The sequence below is a fragment of the Ictidomys tridecemlineatus genome, chromosome 16 (assembly GCF_052094955.1).
Source record: "Ictidomys tridecemlineatus isolate mIctTri1 chromosome 16, mIctTri1.hap1, whole genome shotgun sequence".
Classification (NCBI taxonomy): Eukaryota; Metazoa; Chordata; class Mammalia; order Rodentia; family Sciuridae; genus Ictidomys; species Ictidomys tridecemlineatus.
In genome coordinates, this window is record NC_135492.1 from 43,106,906 (window position 1) to 43,127,215 (window position 20,310).

Here is a 20,310-nt window from a genome sequence, read left to right on the forward strand (position 1 = left end):
AAATAAGAAATGTATTGTCAAATTAGTGCTACAAGACCCATCTATAAAATACTGCTGATTGCCCAGTTTTATATTCCAAAACATTAAATGTGCAGGATGCAACTGACTTTAACTTGCTTGATGGTGTGTATTTTGTTCTAGTAATAAATAATTATCTCCATAGACTTTGATGATGCCCATCACTCCCTCCAGAAAGTTCACTGGTTATCAACCTACCAGCATATGTGTATGTATGTGTGTGTGTTTTCTTTTCTATTGCATTTCCCTACATTAATCTATATTCTGTAATTCCCTAGACCCAGGGATCAAGGAAATAAAGTGAATTTCAAGGTGGCTTAATAGACAATAAACACACATTATGAATCTGAAACATACTGTTGGAGCTTGCAGTGCTTATTAAGCATATATCTTAGGAAAATCTTCTAAGACGTTTCAGGACTGAAACTATAATCTGGAAAGGTTGACTTTCCTTAGTTTTAGAATTCTGTGTAGTTTCACTGAAATACTCAAAAAATGAAAGCACAGTTCCAACTTACAGCTTCTGAATCACACAATTTCAATAAAAGACATCCATTCAGTCAGCTAACCTGCTAAAAGCCATTCACTCTCTATATATGATATACAGGAGAGAGAGAAAACCAGTATCAGTCAACTAATTCCGGAAAGTACAGCCTTTGGTACATTTTAAGACAGTCCAGCTTCAGCCCTCGTTTCTTCCCACTTTAGAGTCTAATCTCTACACTTTTAAAAAGATTCATCCAAAATAACATGGGAAGAGACCAGATACCCAATGTCCTAGAGCACAATCTATAATGAGGCTCTCCCCTACATAAAGTATCAAGGACTCTAGATCTCAGTTCCAGCCTCAGTTGTACCAACCTGTCAGAACTCTTTATATCTACTGAAGGAACCCACATCTCATTAGATTAATCTCATTAGATGCAAAGGCACAAAACCATAGCCAAAAGAGGTAAGCACAGAAGTCAGATGCATATGAATCACATCAACTTTAGGAATGCCTACATGACAGGCATGTCAAACCTGAACCTAACAAAACATTAATTGTATTAAAAAATCAAGATGTTAGAACTAATTTATAGATTATAATTTGTTAGGATATGGGGGCCATATATCTTAACTGTACCTCAGACCAATGTAATAGAGCCTCCTGGCTTTCTAAACTTTGAACTTTCACAGCTTCTTCATTCCCTATCTCTCTCGGCTGGGAAATTCTCTCTGGCCTCACTGTAATTCATTTCCTCTGATTCATATGTATCCAGACATAAGGAGTCTAGGGAGAAATAATAACCAAAGTTCTCCTTCATTCACCCATATGCCTATATTTTCTGCGTGTAGAACTAGAACACTCTTACTACAATGTGTAGCTTACATATCAGATCTCATCTCTAATGCGGCAGAGACAGCCACCCAGAGGAGGCGGCAGGGGGAATCCTACCTGGAAAATGTGTCCCACAGCCACCTTCTATCCTGTAGAAATATGTGTGTAAGCAGAGTGGGATACGAATGAATGAACAGAAAGGTGAAATTTAGATAGATTAGATCATCTTATACTGGATAATTTCCTATGGTATCGAGTAATTCTATTGTACATATAATTAACTTGAAAAGGCTACCTATGGTCAGTTTTCAAAGGGCTATGCACAGTTCACTGCAAATTTTAGCTTCCTGGAACATGTGTGCCTATTCATTTGGCTCTTTCTCCTCTTAGAAATACCATTCATCATGTGTAAAACCTCCTACTTTATAAAACCTATTTGCTTTTGATGCTTAACAAAAACACATTTGTGAAAAGCATGGAGTGATGTGAGTTTCCACTTACCTTTTCCGCTGATTGTGCAGTGCCGAAAAAAATCGGAATGAAGGCGAGCCAGACTATGCAAGTCGTGTACATGGTAAATCCAATGGGCTTGGCTTCATTAAAATTTTCTGGCACACCCCGAGTCTTGATGGCATACACAGTACATGTGACCATGAGGAGGATGCTGTATCCCAAGGAGCAAATGATTTGGAGGTCTGTAATGTCACATTTGAGAACGCCCCTGGCCTGCTCGGGGTTCATGGTCTTATGTTCGTCATAGTCTACGATGATGTTGGGTGGGTCCACCCCAAACCAAATGAAAACACCTAGAAGTTGCACAGATATCAAACTAGAAGTGATTGCCAGCTGTGACGTTGGGCTTATGAGCCTGGGAGCTGTCACTGACTTCTTACCCTGCTCAAAGATGCGATATATCCGATTGGTTTTTGTCAAAAGGGCTGCATAACTGATGCACATCCCCAAGCCCAAGAAAACACGCCGGAAAGAACAGACTGCCACATCAGGTTTGGCGATCATCAGGAAAGTGATGATGTAGCAAAGAAAGATGCCTGTCAACAGAACGTAGCTGAGTTCCCGCCCAGAGGCCCGTACAATGGGCGTGTCATTGTAGCGGATGAAAGTGGCCATGACGAAGATGGTGGCGATGATCCCCAACATCGCCAGGAAGACAGGGATGACAGCCCAGGGGGAGTGCCACTCCAGTTTGATGATGGGGATATTCTGGCAGCCAGTTCGATTTTCATTTGGACGTTGGTCATATGGGCAGTGCTGGCATGTCATCTCATCAAACTGGTACTGGTATCCATCACAAGGCTCACAGGTCCAGCAACAGGGTGTTCCCTTCTGGGTCTTCTTCCTCTGCCCAGGCTTACAGGGCAGCGTGCACACTGAGGGCGGGATCTCCCGGACACCCCTACCCCATTGCATGTCCTCTATCTGCAGCATGAGAAGGAGAAAAGGGAAGACAGTCAGGTTACTCAAAAGAGAAGAACAACAACCAACATTAGCAAACAGCTACAGTAGCAGCTAACACTAGGTGGATAAAGCTAAACAGCTCGTCCCCTGCTAGTGACAGCCACGGCCATTGGCATCCAGCAACCTGCACACTCACCAATACAGACTCTGCTCCAGACATGCTAACTGTGAGAATTTACAGACAAAAACTAAAAACACAAGTTAAATGTTTCCATTGCTGATTTCCCAAATAAAAATATCCTAAAAAAGAACTTTGGGCTCTGGATTTTTTTAAAAAAAAATTTATTAGTGCATCGTAGTTATACATAATAGCGAGGCTCATTTTGACAGCATCACACAAGCATGGAATATAATCTGCTTCATTCCTGTCCCCAGTGCTTCCCCTGTCCCTCCTCTCCTCCCTCCCTTGACCCCCTTTCTTGACTCCACTCACCTTCCTTCTGTCTATGGCAGTGCTTTATATCTATTCATATAAATATAGCACCTACATGTACATAGGAAAGTTTGGTCAGATCACTCCACCATTCAACCCTTCCCTGTCCTTCTCCCTGTATCCCTTCCTCCACTCCATTGACCTCTCTTCTTCTATTTTTATGGGATTACCGCCCCCCAAACATTTTGTTCCTTGTTTTACTCTAGCTTCTGCATATGAAAGAAAACACTCAACTTTGACTTTCTGGGTCTGGTTTATTTCACTTAGCATGACGTTCTCTAGTTCTATCCATTCACCAGCAAGTCCCATCACTACATTCTTCTTTAGGGCTGAGAACTCCATTGTGTCTACATAGCACATTTTCCTTACCAATCATCCGCTGATGGGCACCTGATCTGACTCCTTAAATGGCTCTTGTGAATTGTGCATGTAATCACTGCTGTGACTGTATCATGAAAGTACACTGTTTGTAGATTTTTTAACAAGCACCCAGAGGATTCTTGGGAACTGATAAATTGAGAAACACTGACGTGTACTCTTCTGCCTGTGTGTCCCAGTTCAACTTGTAAATCACAAAAATAATGTCAGCAAAGTGAAACTTTCCTTCTTCCCCCTTCTTGGGAGCTTTCATAAAATAATCACTTAAAAATTATTTTAGATCATGTTTCAGTGCTGACCATCTTACCCAAATTCTAGCAGGCATTGTTGCCATTTTCATTGAAAACTTTTAAAATTCAGTGAACTTACTTGATTATTTATCAAAGAGGAGCAATAAGGCTGGTCATTGAAGGATTAACTGGATGCCTTAGAGATCAGAATAATAATAATTGATAAGAAAATAACATGGTCCAGAAACCTTTTAGGATTGGCCATCCACTTGTTTACAAATAAAATTTAAAGAAAATCACTGTATCCTAGAAGAGGATGAAAGTGTATTTGCCTAATTAGAGTGTTGGTTTTCTAGAGGAGGAATCATCAGCAGCGGTGTTCGGAGAAGTATTGGCATTAGACAAAAGGGAAAACCACTTTACTGAGCTGAAATCTCATTGACTTGGGCATCTGTCCTGCTGGCCAGCACAGACTCTGCTCTTTCTCTTTCCTGCTATCAGTTTTTCAGATGTCTTTGCCGGGTGCTTTCTGTTGGTTTGAGATTTCACTGAAGCTGTAGGAGCCAGACTGAACACTGAACAGTTAGTAGACCGCTGTGGCATTCTGGAGCACCAGCTGGGATTCCTGGAAGACACCATCTTAACCCTGCTCCCAGGTTTTCTGATTCACTGGGCCTGGAATGGGGCCTGAAAATGTGCATCTCTACCAAGATCCAATTGATTGTTGGAGAATACCGTCTGTCAACCACTGACAGATTCCAGCCTCCTAGACAGAGCATTAGGTCAAGGATGAGATCTTTGTGTACCTGATCACTGAATTTCATTTCCTAACTTTTTGAGAGATAATACACGGGAAAAAACTCTTTGCCTTTGGTGCAATTGGAGTTTTCAGAACACAAGGAAGCTAGTGTTCATGGATAAAACAAGGACAGTATGTGCCAGAGAATAAAGCTAACACAGGGGATAACAGAGTAAGAAGAGATCAGTAACTGGTGAACTTCTTTGAACTCCTGGATACAGCTACGTCTGAAGCAGGAATTGCCCAAGAGTGTGGTATGTAAGATAGTAAATTCACCTATGTTGAAGCATTATGAACTTCATTTCTGTTCCCTAAACCACGACTCCTGAGCAATATATGCACTAAATAATTTTAATATCTACAAGTCAGCAAATTATTTTACAGAACAAATTCTAATTAACAAATGATTCTTTCTCCCCATATCTCATTAATCAAATTTTTAATACAGTTGATCAAAAAATAGCTTAGAAAGCTACTGGAAATTCTAGATGCTTTTCTAAATGCATAATTTTAAGAGTTAAGGAGAAAGCAAACCAATAATTCATTGCTCCTTGGAATTCCAGTGTTCTGTTCGTACAGGATGCACAGCAGGGAAGGGTGCTTTCATTAATAACTGAATGTTAACTATGCTTAAAATCAAAAGCAGCCGATTCCAAAAAGTATGTATGTAGATGGCTCAAGGGTTAACTTCATAAAATATCATGAGCTTCCAATGGCTGAATTTAAACTTTAACCAGAGACCAGACTCTTCAGATGACTCTAATGTGAACTCATCTGCCTGCACACAAAACCCAAGTCAGCACTCATAAATCTAACTAAATATCTTAAAGCATAATCATTTCTTTCTCAACATCATCAGTTATTGAGGCAGTGAGTCACTGGCAGCCATCCCAAATCCATAACATTAAGGAAATAACTTATAATAAGACAGAAAAAAATATATGCATTAACTTTATAAATGTCACATTTCAAGAGGTATGAACATTTAAAAATTGCCATTATTAATACAAATGTTTTCAAATGTCAAATTAAAAGGCCCTACTCATGGTTACTAGGATAGATGGAAAAACCAAACAAATAGATACATTTCATTAGATAAATCGGTGGTTTCCTCATTCTAGTGCTTATGGATACTGATTTACCATATGATTAAACTGGATCAGTGGAAATAAATGCAAGGCTCAGATAAATATGAAAACAAATTATCATTTTATGTAATATTTTACAGTCAATTTCAAACACTGCCAACTCAGTTTTTTTTTCTCTTTTGGAATAAAACAAAATGTCTGGCAATACTGAACAGTTTTTTTTTTCCCCTTTCTCAACTTATCCTAATATATACAAGAGCTATAACCACAAATGTTACATTGTCTGATTACTTAATTTGTTCTCAATTTTCATCTAAAGTAGATTTCAACTCAGTTTAATTGTACATGTTAAAGCAACAAAGTTGCCTCTTGCTTCAAATGAACAAAAGTCTAGTTTACTCACTTTGCTAAGAAAATCATCATTGAAAGTGTAACTCCCATCTAACCTTTCAAAGTTCCAGTAAGAAAGATTTTGTTAAAACGATACACTCTGATTTGTGTGCATCCCTGCCCATCTGCACAGAGACAGTATCTTGTTTTGTAAGAAGAAACAATTAGCAGCAAAAGCCCACAGGCAGATATTGCAGGGAAGGTAAACACTAGGGGCTGTGAAAAATCAAATATGAAGTCAATTTACTTTGCATGAAAGGCGGTAGGAATATAAATTTCAAGGCTTCTCTGAACTCTGCAACCAGACTGTGTTTCAGTTAGCTGGAAAGCCAAATGTAAGGTTCAGACAGATCAGAATAAAGGTTGGTATGTTTATCATCTTCATTAGGAGATACAGGCTTACATCCAGATGAGATCGTGTTTTCTTCATGGGTAACTGGAGCTGACAATTATTTGATGCCTCATCTGGTCAGTGTCTGCCTTATGGGGAAGGACTGTTGAGGTCCCACTGCTCTACAAGAAAAAGAGCTTTACTTCTAGAGCCATCAGTTAACCTCAGAAATGGCATGAAGACATGGATGATTAGATCAGTAGTTTGGGCAAGAACAGATTATTCACCTCTGGCAAATGAAAGCAAGAACAATTCTGCTGTGGAATCCTGGGAAAGTGTTCTTCAGTCTTAAAACAGACACAAAGAAGAAAAAAAGGTATTCTGGGCCAAGTATGTTGCTCACACTTTCCTAGTATGTGTGAGGCCCTAGGTTCAATCTTCAACAGAGGGAGGCAGCAACAATTTTCCAATAATTCAAATTCTTGCATGCATAGTGGTTAACTGTAGAAGCAAAGTGAGGACTAGACTTGCATGTGCTCAGAAACACTCGTCTCTGATTCCTGAGAAAGCATAATGAAATACTGGACTCAGAGAATCAGCACCAAGTCCATTGTTTCTGGTTCATACAGAAAAGTGAAAAATCAAGTGTCAGCTAAAAATTCCCTAGCAAACATGTCATAGGGGAAAGTTGGGGTCTAGCTACAGTAGAGAAAGAGCTACTCCAGAGGGAATGTACAAAACCTTATTATCACTAGAATTTTAAAATAAAACCAAATTAGTTTCCATCATGCTGCCAAAACCAAAAATCAAACAGAAAGAATTTTTATAAACAGTTTGCTTCCATTTTATCTAGAAGAGATCTGTTCCTTTTCCCAGATAGTTACTCCAAGGATTTTTTTCTTGCTGAAATTCTACTTGCATATTTCCAATGATTAACTCCATAGTCCAAGCTGACTGGGGCCTGAATTGTACAGTTCTCTGCTATATTATTTCTACTTATTAGATCTTTAATAGAATGAGTTAGCCTACAAAAGGAATCTTATTAAAATGCTGTTTGTTCATTAAAATACATTTATCCTATCTATTTTATTGATGTATCCTATCCATTTTATTGAGGGGGGGAAGCTTTTTACAACAACACACAGCAATGCAGAATTTTCAACCTGAGATAAGAGTCAGTTTCAGTTCTGATGTGGACTGGGTGAGATGGAGGGCTAACAAGAGTCATAGAAATTCTGAAGCAACACTATGTCTTTTTAACTCAGTCCCTAATTTCATTTTTAAATTTTCAAAATTTTTATGGTTCTGGGGATGGTAATCAGAGCCTTGCACATGTTAGATACCCGCAGCCCTCAGCCCCTATTTTTTAAACATTAGGCAGCATAACTGGCCTGGGAACAGAATCCTAGGACTTATCTATTACAATAGGAAACTTCGTTGAAATTATACTCATTAAAATTATAGCTATCACCACCCCCTTTTATTCAATATATTGTAGGAAGAAAATAGTCTATATAATATTAGGAGTATGTTTTATTTGCTAAAGCCTCCTAGTATTGGAGGAGGGATTCAGAATTTCATCTGTGTGCAGTCCCCAACACAGAGACTGAGAGGAGGAGTTGGTGTGCAACTGAGTCTCCACTCTGAACGAACCAGGCTTCCTACCTTGCTTGTATATTTGAATCACTCAAGGATCTTCTAAAACTTCCAAAGCCTGGACCACACCCCCATCCAATTAAATCACAATCCCTGGGGTGTGAAATGCATACAGGTGTGTTTTTCATTTCCCCAGGTGATGGCATATAAAATGTGTGGAACCATTGAACTAAGATGTCCCTAGGGCTGGCATGCAGAAGAAAATCTTTGTGCTGTTTCAGGAACTCAGTGAATACAAAGGTACATCTCTGACCCTCTTTTCTGGATCTTGTGATTTACCATCTCTCACTGGAAGTCAGAATGGGTGACCTAAAATACTTCTTTATAGTCTATTACAGTTTAATGGAAACATAGAGGAATTGTACATTGGCAGAGTCAGGAAGATCTCTGGACCTAAGTTTCACTATCATCATTGGTCAAACAACTTAAAATGCCTTCAGAAACTGGGCACAGAAGTAAACAAATGAAGTGTGTGGGGGTAAGAACCACCCCTTCCTCCTAAAGCATCCAAGGTAAAAGAAATACAATCCTACTAAATTATACATCAAGAACATATAAGCCATCTGTGTTTCCGTCTCCTCAATAACAAGGTGCATCCTTATTTTAAACCTGCAGAATTCAAAGCTCCTAGACTAACTGAAGAATTGGCACCCATGAATCATTGTTAAGTCTTCTACGAAAGCTTTCTACACCCAAAATAAAAGTGGCCAGTTTTACTTGGTTTCACAACTTCCTTTATACATCTGTTTTTTCTTTTCAGAAGAAATCAGGACAGTCTTATGTGGAATCTCTAGACTTTTTATAACTTTTATGGTGTTGTGGCTTAAATATGGTTTGTTCCCTCCAAAACTCTTATTAAAATGTAACCCCCAATGCAGGACCCCTACAGAGTTATTTGGGCTCTTTCGTTCGTTACAAATCGATTAATTCATTCCTAGGATTAATGGGTTACAAGGTTAAGGATCAGAGGGGTAGCAGGATATCTCTAGAGTGGATCTACTGTAAAATCCATTTAGTTTGGTTCCTGTCTTTCCTGTCTCTCATCAAGTCATGATGCACAGGGCTGTCTTGTGACTCTGCCAACAAGAATCTCAACACCATACACGACTCCTTGACCTGAGACCAGAACCATGAGGCAAAATAAACCTTTCCTAATAGTTTCGCTAAGTATTACTAGCTCAGAAAATAGACTAAACAAATGCTAACAGAATGTGCCTGTTGTATTAGCTCTGGGTGAGACAGTACTACTGACAGAGGAGCAATTTCTTAATTTTTTTTTTAACATGCTGACTACCCTTGATGTCTTAGTTATTCCTCTTCTGGAGACAGAATTCCCTAAAATAGAACTCAAAAATGGATATTGAATCATATTCAAATTTACTAAATATTATTGAAAATAAGGTTTTTAGGTTGAGATTGTGGCTCAGTGATAGAGCACTTGCCTCACACATGTGAGGCACTAGGTTCAAACCCAGCACCACATAAAACAAATAAAGGTATTGTGTCCATCCATAACTAAAAATATTTTTAAAATACTAAAATAAAATAAACAAAATAAGAGTATGCTGTTTATAACTACAAAATTTTTTTTAATAAAATAAGGTTTTTAAAGACTGAATGTGAAGATAATGTAATTAGGTACATATAATTCACATGGATTCTTCAGCAATACCCGAAATTCAACTTGTTCAATATTGGATTTGTGGTTCACACAAGGCCTGGCAAACTAGAGCCTATGGATCAAGTCCTGCCCATTACCTGTTCTGGACATAACATTTTATTAGAACACCATAATCCACATTATCTACAGCTACATTTGTGCTACCAATACTAAAACTGAGCAGTTGGGAATATACAACCTGAAAATCCTAAAATATTTACTAGCTACTAGCTGGTCCTTCACAGAAAAAAAAAATCAGCTGACTTGAATCAAACAAAACAAAAATTCAAAATCCTAGTGCACCAAAGCCTTATTTATTTATGAAACAGCTAGGCTCATCTTTGACATCTCCCATCCCTTTAGCCTCCCCAAGATATAAATGACCAACAATTCTTCAGTTTTATTTCATGTACCCACTTTTATTATTTCATCCCAAAACTACTGAGCACTGGATACTGTTTTATTTGCAGTCATAAAATTAGTGCCTTTGAGATCTGAACCTTCTTTTTTCATCTTTGCTCTTACATCCTCTTTTGAAAAAGTTTTCTGTAGTTTCCGCAACTTTGCTGGCTACCTCCTAAGCCCAAGAGCCAGAGTGATCTCTTCAATGTGCCTGTCCAATTATGTCACTCTTTTACCTTAACCTTTTCAGTGACTTTTACTGCTCTTAAACCTACTAGATGGCACTGCATAATCGGGTAGGGATACCAAGAACTGGCATCACCTGCCTAACCTTGTCCCAATTCTGTGAAGCTTCTGAAAACTGTGGTGGCTCCATACCTCTTCAGCTCACCAGATTGCTACTCAGGAAGTCCTCAGACACACCAGACTGGGTCTAACTTTTATTAACTTGCAAAGATCCTTCTCCATACCACTTAACACAACTTCTCATTATACAAATACGTGAGTTGATTAAAGTCAAGCTCCTGGGCCAGAGTGTAAGCTTGGTGAGATCACAGCATTCACCACTTATCCACTATGCAAACTCAACCTCTGGAAAGGGCATCAATAGCATTGCTGCAACCAGTGGATAGAGGATGTGATGAAGGAGAGAACAGACAGACTGCTCCTTGAGAATTAACTTTTCTACAGTTAGAATTTGAAGTTGAGAGTAGAACTATGATTGCCAGAAGCTGGAGAGAGTAGTGGGGAGAAAAGGATAGAGCAAGTTCAATCAAGTGGTACCAAAATGCAATCACATAGTAGCAAGAATCTCTGATATGCTACTGTGCCATATAACAGAAATCTTCTACACATTTAAGAAATCTAGGAGCAAGGATTATGAAAGTTTTAATCACAGGAAAATGGTAGCCGTTTGAGGAGATACATATGCATTATGGCTTGGATATAAGGGTCCCCCCAAATCCCCTATGTTAATGCAGGAATATTCAAAGGTGAAGTGATGCAATTATAAAAGCCACAATCTAATTACTTCATCTTAATCGAATGGGCTTACTGGATGGTTAAGTGTAGGAAGATGGGGTGTGGTTGGAGGAAGTGGGTCACTGGGGCCATGCCCTGGAAGGCTGCATGTTACCTGTGGCCCTTTCCCCTTCCATCTCTCTTTCCAGCTGCCATGAGATTGGAAGCTTTCCTCTGCTACATCCTTCCACCATGATGTTCTCCCTCACATTGGGCCCAGCCATGGACCAAACCTCTGAAACTCCACACCAAAACAAACTTTTCCTCCTCTAAGACGTTCTTGTCTGCTATTTGGTCACAATGAAAGAAAGCTCACTAACGCAATGTGTAAACATGAACGTACACGTCTTTTGAAATATCACATATTATCTTGTAATATGCATGAGTTTTATGTTTTATGTACCTGTTAAAATATATTTGATTACTTTTTTTTTAAATGACGGAAGGATCCATAATCATATGAGTTCTGCTTTTTGGTCATTTACTACCTACCTATACAATGAAATGTTTGCAGTTGAGATGTCCTTGACATTTTCTTTTGGAAAGAAAGGGAATAAAATAGGGAGCACTCAATTGCTAGGTAGAGGGAAAATGAACACAATTAGCACACCATGGAGCAGGAGGAAAACAAGCCGTGCCATCTGGAGCTAAGGATAGAACTCGACTTCATGATGTCCCTGGCTGTTCTCTGAACACTCTTTCTACTTTGGTAAACTTAGGTATGCCTCAAAATAGAAACAGCATGAGCTCAAAGTCACTTTTTTTTGTGTTTAGAGACAAGATCCATCACCTCCAGACAGCAGGACCACAGGCACATTGACAATACAGTCTCAGCATTCTGAACTTAATTTTTACAAAGACTAAATGAGATGACAGGTATAAGGACCCATGGTGGAGCCTGAGATGCTACCTAAGTAAAAATTATTTTAATTAAAACATCTTATGGTTCCTCTGATCGTTTGACTCATGCAATTACCTTTATGATGGACTCTCCAGTCCTCTTCTCTCCCTACCTTGAGATCCAATTCTTCCAGCCACATATTACCAGTAGTAAATGTCACAGTGGCATTTCAGTCTGCAAATCTAAACCTGAATGTGTCATCTTCATTCCCTTTTTCTAGATCTTTCCATATACCTTCCAACCTGTCTTATTGTACTCAAGAGTTCATAGTTTGAGTGCTGGGAACAGATGCACACGAGTCACATTCTACCTGAGTGATGTTGGGAAAATTATTTCAGCTCTCTGAAAATCCTTTTCATCTTGAAAGAGAGGTGGTGATAATTATCTTTCAGACTTATTAAGAAAATAACATTTTCTCACATTGTCTAAGACAGTAAAGAGTTCTGTCTACTAAAATCATTATTAGGGACAACACAGTCATCTTTGACACCCCCCCCCACACACACACACATACACTTTGATGCTGCCCTCTGTTCATCCCAGCCTTCTCCATGAATCCCCTTCCTTTCTGTCCTCAGTAATGTTGATCTACTAAAGTCCTTAGGACTTCTGTCTCCCCCTTTGTCTCTCACTCTGTACTCATCTGCAGAGCAAGGACTACCTCAAATTAAATATGTGGATATCACTTCTTTATTCATCTCCTCTTACTCAAAGGCAAGTTATGAGGGAAGAGACCACATTTATCTTGTAATGTCCCTCCTACATCTGAGAATAGTGGCTCACATTGACTATGTGTCTCAAATTGCCAGAGAGCCTTCTTGGAAAGCAAGTGTGAATTCTACTGTACTCTGTTTACAATCTGAATGAGTCTCCACTACCTGATGCCAGGGACTAGAAGGGAGATCTCCTTCAAAGAATAGCCTGACAGTTACAAGAAACAGCCCCCTGGGAGACATCCTGCCTGGGAGACACCCTGCAGCCATCTATCTCCCCGAGATATCTGTCTTCCTGAAAGATCCTGGTTATCTCACCTTGTGAAGACATCCAGCAACTGCCAATAAGAGAGCTTCCCCATTCCCAGCCCATAAATACCCCTGTGTGAACAATAAAAGTTTGCAGTTTGATCAGACTCCTGTCTTGCTGTCAACTTTCATGTCTCTTGTCCCTTCATTCCTCCCCATCTAGGTTCACTGCCCACGTTGAAGTGTCCTGCCGGTCGGGGACAACCTGAGACAGAGCCAATGTAGACACTGCATTGGAGTATTCTAGTCACTTTGACTTTGATCTTCCATACCATCCTCTGTCTACCATGAATCTGCTAGCAAAGGACATTGCTTGAGCTTCCCTTTCAAGAAAGAGACAGGACAGAAAGACATGAGTGGCGAGAACATGAGGTTAAAGAAATAATTCTATAAACTGGGCCCACTGTGCTGACCCCCATATGCTTTCTTTTCCAAGAAGCCATTTATCTGCAGCCCTGCTCCGCTAAGTCAACAGTTTGCTGTCACATTCCTCAGCAAACCACCTGTTATCTGCAGGCGAAATGCAGGCCAAAATAAAGAAATAAGAGGAACCCAAGTTACCCAGAAGGGGGAGACTTTTCTGACCCTCTTCAAAGGCTAGATCCCAAAACTCGGGGAAATAAGGATAATTCATTCTAACCATAAAATCTGCAAGAATTTATGGTTGAGAATTAGAACCAGCATGGGACAAGTGAACTAGAGTTGCCATGGTGGTAGGGACTTGAACATCTGATGTCATCTTGCTGTCAGTCAAAAGTCAGAGGTTAACCTGGGCGGGACTCTCAGGAAACTTTCCTGGTACTCCCAATAAAACTGGAGTGCAGAAGAGGCATGCCATCCCTCTCCTTCCTGAGAGGACCTCCTCTCTCCCTTGCCACAGTCTGGCTGGGCACAAATCTCGAGCCACTCAAGCAGGAACAAACTGTATTTCCAAACTCACGCGAACGCCACCCATGTGGCCCTTCCAAGCATACCACACACCAACCAGAACTCTCTCCACCGGAACTCCACTGCGAACTCTCCAGGAATCCCTGCTAGAGCTCAACCGGAACTCCAAGAGAACTCAAAAGTATACACAGCTTAGCTTAATTATCATCATCTTGTCACCTCTCAACCATTACTTCTGGCAAAATGCCAGGGGCCATTCCGAATCCGCTGTGGCTCTCAGCACTCCCTTAAGAGTGTCCCCTCTTTCTCTTTTCCTATCATTTCTAATGAACTCATGCTCATTACTCTGAGTGACATGTTTGAAACTTTTCTGACTTGGTTACAAAAATAAGGGTTTGAAGGAGTGTTTTCATGCTGCCTCAGTTTCCTGAAGGGCCCCAGCCTTATACCAAAAAGAAAAGTTCCCAACTGCATTATTTTATCTACACTTATCCTTTCAGTTGTCATTATTTCTCCTTAATTCTTTAGCAACCAGCTTAAATGTCCCTAGTCTTCCCTGGTACCTCCAAGCTAGAAATGGCTTCTCCCTTGTTGGAAATCTCTTAGCATTTTATCTGCTACTTTCTTCCTTCCTCTACTTATACCTTAAAAATGGGGACTACTATCTGATTCCTTCTAATCCTCTACAGAACCTAAAATGTGATCTGGAGCCAGGGGCAGATTCTATCACACTGAAAAATTTTCAGGATTAGTACACAAAGGCATAAATCCTTAGGGGGAAATAAAAGCCTTCTTTTACGCCCTTGAACATTCCTTTTTGTTTGAGCTTTCAGAATCTGACTTGCTTTAAGTGTGACAAACTATGCAAGCAAGAACAATAGAAGTCCTCACATCACTGGTGCTAAATCTTCTTTTCTAACCAGCTCAGCCATCCCTCTTAGGTTTTCACACTGAAAACAACTTGCAAATTGCTTTTCACCCACTCACCTGGGGTGAGTCATGCTCTCTGCCAGGTGAGTGGAGGAGAATGCTAATCAGCCACTTTTCCATCTGAGATAGGAGAGCTTTGGATTCTGTTTCTCTCTCATTTCTATCCTTCTAAACCTCTGAAACTCTGCCTTCCCTTTTTTAAACTAGAGAGTAGATACTGTTTTGCACAGATTATTTAGGGTAGTTATCTTGCATGTCACTGTGATGAATACCAGCCCTGCAGCAGAATCCCTCCAGAGAAGAGAACCCACCCTACACAACACGGACACATCAGGGGAGCCCTGAAACATGTTAGCTTATTAAAAGCCTTGAGATGTTCTGTTATTAAGGAAAGACTATACCTCCCTGATTTAATCCAGTGCTGTCTAATTCACTTGAGGACAAAACACACCATTCTTTCTTTTCCTGTAATATTATTTCAACATTCTGCTGAATCCAGATTCCTCCAATAACACTGTGGAAAACCGTGATAGTGCTTAACTAACACAGCTATTGGATTCTAGTGTCACTTTTCAGTTCTTTTCCATGGGGGGCGGGGCTGGGATAACATGGTTGGGGTGCAGGTGGGCATGTAACAGATCAGAACAATCAGAGGACATGAATTGAGTTGTTCAATTTCAGGATCATTCAAGCAAGTTAATTAATTTCTATGAGTTTCATTTCCTCACCAGTAAAATCAAATAAAACCACATATATAAAAAAATCAGATATAATGCCTACATATGTATATGAGAATCAAATATAACTGCATGTATAAGGATTGCTGTCAGCAGTTTGCAATTAAAATCAGTATTTTTATTTCTTTTCTACTTTATATCACTGTAGGAGGAAGAAAAGCTATCGTTTCACAAGTTTTTGCTTTTTCTCACTGTCAGCACACTTGTGTTCCTACAGTTCCTGAGACAGACACACCCCTTCCCCCACTCAGGTTAACAAAACTGAGCCAAGTTTCTCTTACTGGTGGTCACCTGGCCAGACTAAAAGTCAACCTGCATCCTATAGGGAGATCTGTTAGTACTACCTGTTAGTACGCTGAGCATACAACAGAAATATTTTTAAAGCATGTTATGATTGGAGGCCGTGACCCCACACAGGACTCCGGACCTCAGTTTTTGAGCAGGACCCAAAGCCCTCGCAAGACTTGGCAAGCACCTTAGCAGATTCACCTATCAACACATCTGCAGACTGCCAAGACTTCACTCCGCTCCCACACAGGTCACTCAGCTGCTACCTACCCACTGCACAGCCATCACCCGGCTGCCCCAACCTCACCAGATACCCTGGCACTGAAAGGAGACTGCTGCCATCTTGGTTCAACATCCTCGCCATATTATGTGGGGGCAGTTTCCAGATCGGATCTCCAGGGGCCAGGGGATTTTCACAGAAATCACCAGCACTGCGACCACCCGCGCAGAAATCAGAGCCTCTAAGCTCAAGTAATTCTCCCGACCCTGGACCCAAAGCCCACAGTTCTAGCTCACGCACAGCTCACAAGCAGCTTAGCAGAAACACCTATCAGCACCTCTGCAGAACTCCAGACTGTGTGCCACTCCCACACAGGTCACACGGATGCTACCTATCCATAGCACAAGCCATTGCCCAGCTCCCCCCACATCACCAGACACCCCAACACTGGAAGTAGACCAACTCCATCTTGGAAAACCTTCCTCACCATTTTGTGGTGGGCAAGGCTATCAGATAGGATCTCCATTTGAGCAGATACCTGATTTCTAATTCCTCCCCCCTCCCCAGCAGTGTTAACTCAGCACAGAGGCCACCCAACACAAGAATAGCTCTCCATTGGACAGGAGTACAGTGCGAACAGGGCACTGCCCACCTGATGAGAGGTGGGGGTGAGAGGTCCCCCGCAGTTGGTACCTGATAAATAAGAGAGGGGAAGGGACTAAAGTCCGGAGCATAACAAAGAGATCAGGATTTGGGAATCTCTAGGTAGGAGAGGGAGACGATACAGGGGGCTCAAGTCAGACCAGTGGTCACAAAAAAAGATCTGTTAGGCGCTATTCCCTGCTGGGACTGGTGGGCAGCACTCCCCACTTCCAGATGCTCCAAACCAGGTCCAGTCTTCACACCCTGGTTACCTACACGGTCCTGAGGGCAGAGACACCTACTGGATAAGACATCTACTGGATGAAAAGAGAAAGAAACGAATCTCTAAGATGATTTTTTTTCCTTTCTCTTCTATTCTTCTATCCTCTAGCCCTCACAAGCCCAACATGTGTAAAACCAAGAACTTTGTATGAAATAGGACTTTGAGGAATGAGTCACCTGAATAATATAATATAGAGGAATTGCATAAGCCCTTTTTTTTTTCTTTTTCTGTTTTATTTCCCTTTTTTCTTTCTTCTTCCTTCACCCTCCAAATTATACTATTTTAACATCCTATATTTTTCTAAAAGCATATGTGTTTGTTTTATGTACTCTACTGACTTCCCACATAACTGTCTACCCCAAATTATTTCCTATGTATTCTCCCACTATTAACCCTCTTAATTAGATTTCTCCTTCATAATTCCTAAGATATAGTAACTATATACCCTCACACCTTTTCTCCTCAACATATCGTCCTACGCCTGAACCCCAGTTCATTGTCCGCCACCAGAAACTGTAAACCTTTTCATAAAATACTGATTATATTTTAAATAATAATTGAATCCAACATTTTTGGGCATACATACTAAACTATAAATGTCTTAATAACAACAATTTGTTCATAGGTGATATATTGTTGATATTAGGATCTACTAACAATGTCCTTCCCCAAAAAGAATTGATCTTGGAACCCTATAAGAGCAGTACAAACCTATAGGGTAAAAAACTCTAACACACCAAGATCCACAGAGCTGGAAAGGCAGACACATGAGCAACATGAATAGACAAGAGAAGACAGTACCACAAACAAATGAAGACAACATATCATTATAAGAATTGACAGCTACAACAGAAAAATGACAGAGGAAGATTTCAGGATATACATTGATAAAATGTTCTATGACCTCAAAGAAGACATAAGAGAACAAATACAAGCAGTGAAAGATCACTTCGACAATGAGCTACATAAACAAATCCAAGAAGCAAAAGATCATCTCAACAGGGAGACAGAGGTTCCAAAAAAAAAAAAAAAAAAAAAAAACCCCAAACAAACAAAAACCAGAAATCCTTGAAATGAAAGAAATAATAAATCAAATTAAAAACTCAAATAAGAGCATTACCAACAGAGTAGACCACTTAAAAGATAGGACATCAGACAATGAAGATCAAATATATTATCTTGAAAAGAACATACAGAAAAGTTTCCAGAAATGAAGAATGAAACGGAAATCCAAATTCAAGAAGCCTACAGGACACCGAATATTCAAAATCACAACAGATCCACACCAAGAAATATTATAATGAAAGTGCCCAAACAGAATAAGGAGAGCATTTTAAAAGCCACCAGAGAAAGTAATCAGATTACAAATAAGGGAAAACCAATTAGGATAACGGCAGATTTTTCAACATAGATTCTGAAAGCTAGAAGATCCTGGAACAACATATATCGAGCTATGAAAAATAATGGGTGCCAACTGATAATCTTGTATCCAGCAAAATTAAGCTTCAGATTTGAAGATGAAATAAAAACCTTCCATGATAAACAAGTGTTAAAAGAATTTAGAGCAAGAAAACCAGCACTACAAAACATCCTTGGCAAAATATTTCATAAACACAAAATGAAAAACAACAACGAAAACCAGCAGAGGGAGGTAGTACACTAAAGGAAAAACTAATCAAAGAAAAAAACAAGTCAAGTTAAATAATAAAAATAAATAAATATGGTTGAAAATACAAACCATGTCTCAACAGTAATCCTAAATGTTAATGGCTTAAAGTCACCAATCAAAAGACATGGGCTAGAAGATTGGATTAAGGGGGAAAAAAAAGATGAGACACTATGCTGCCTTCAGGAGACTCATCTGATACAAAAAGCCATACATTGACTGAAGATGAAAGGTTGGGAAAAATCATACCACTCACATAGACTACGGAAGCAAGCAGGGGCTTCCATATTGATATCAAATAAAGTAGACTTCAAGGCAAAATTAATCAAAAGGGATAAAGATGGGAATTACATGTTGTTCAAGGGAACCATACACCAAAATGACGTAACAATTATAAATGTATATGCCCCAAATAATGGTGCATCTATGTTTATCAAACAAACTCTTCCCAAGTGCAAGAGTCAAAAATTGACCACAACACAATAATCTTGGGTGACGTTAACATACCTCTCTCACCACTGGATAGATCTTTCAAACAAAAGTTGAATAAAAAAAACTGTAGACCTCAATAACAAAATCAATCTGCATTAAACAGATACTCTTTCTTTCCAGCAGCATATGTTTCTTTCTCTAAAATAGACCATATACTATGCCATAAAGTAATGCTCAACAAATTCAAAAAAGTAGAGATACTACCACACATTCTATCAGATCATAATGAAATGAAATTGGAAATCAATGACAAAATAAAAAATAAAAACTTCTCCATCACCTGGAGACTGAAAGATATGCTACTGACTCAACAATGGGTCACAGAGGACATAAAAGAGGAGATTAAAAAATTCACAGAGGCAAATGAGAACATAGACACAACATATGGAAATCTCTGGGACACTATGAAAGCAATACTAAGGAAAATTCATTGCAAGGAGTTTTCCCAAAAAGTCAAGAAATAAATGACCTCATCTAAAAGCCCTACAAAAGAACAAACCAGGAGCAAAAGCAATTTAAGGCAAGAAATAATTAAAATTAGAGCTGAAATCAATGAAATTGAAACAAAAGAAATAATTCAAAAATTGACAAAACTAAAAATTGGTTCTTTAAAAAGATAAATAAAATTGACCCTTAGCCATGTTAACAAAGAGAAGGAAGGAGAGAGAGAACTTAAATTACTAGCATTCATGATGAAAAAGGTAATATCACAACAGACATACAGAAATACAGAGGATAATTAGAAGTTATTTTGAAATCTTATACGCCAATAATATAGAAGACATTGAAGGCATTGACAAATTTCTTCAGTCATATGATTTGCCCAAATTCAGACAGGAAGATATACACAATTTAAACAGACCAACATCAAGGAAAGGAAATAGAAGAAGCCATCAAAAGATTCCCAACCAAGAAAAGCCCAGGACCAGATGGATATACAGAGAGTTCTAAAAGACCTTTAAAGAAGAACTAATACAAATACTTTTCAATTTATTTCAGGAAATAGAAAAAGAGGGAGCACTTCCAAACTCATTCTATG

The 20,310-nt window shown here is 39.4% G+C and overlaps 1 protein-coding gene across 9 annotated transcripts in view; it reads right to left on the reverse strand.

Annotated features, from left to right (window-relative positions):
• Grm7 (glutamate metabotropic receptor 7) overlaps positions 1–20,310 on the reverse strand; it is an 825,658-nt gene that overhangs the window by 125,250 nt on the left and 680,098 nt on the right. For all 9 annotated transcript variants that reach the window (XM_078033535.1, XM_078033532.1, XM_078033530.1 and 6 more), the window contains exon 8: positions 1,841–2,776. In XM_078033535.1, the coding sequence (XP_077889661.1) occupies positions 1,841–2,776 (936 nt within the window). The remainder of the gene's footprint in view (positions 1–1,840; positions 2,777–20,310) is intronic.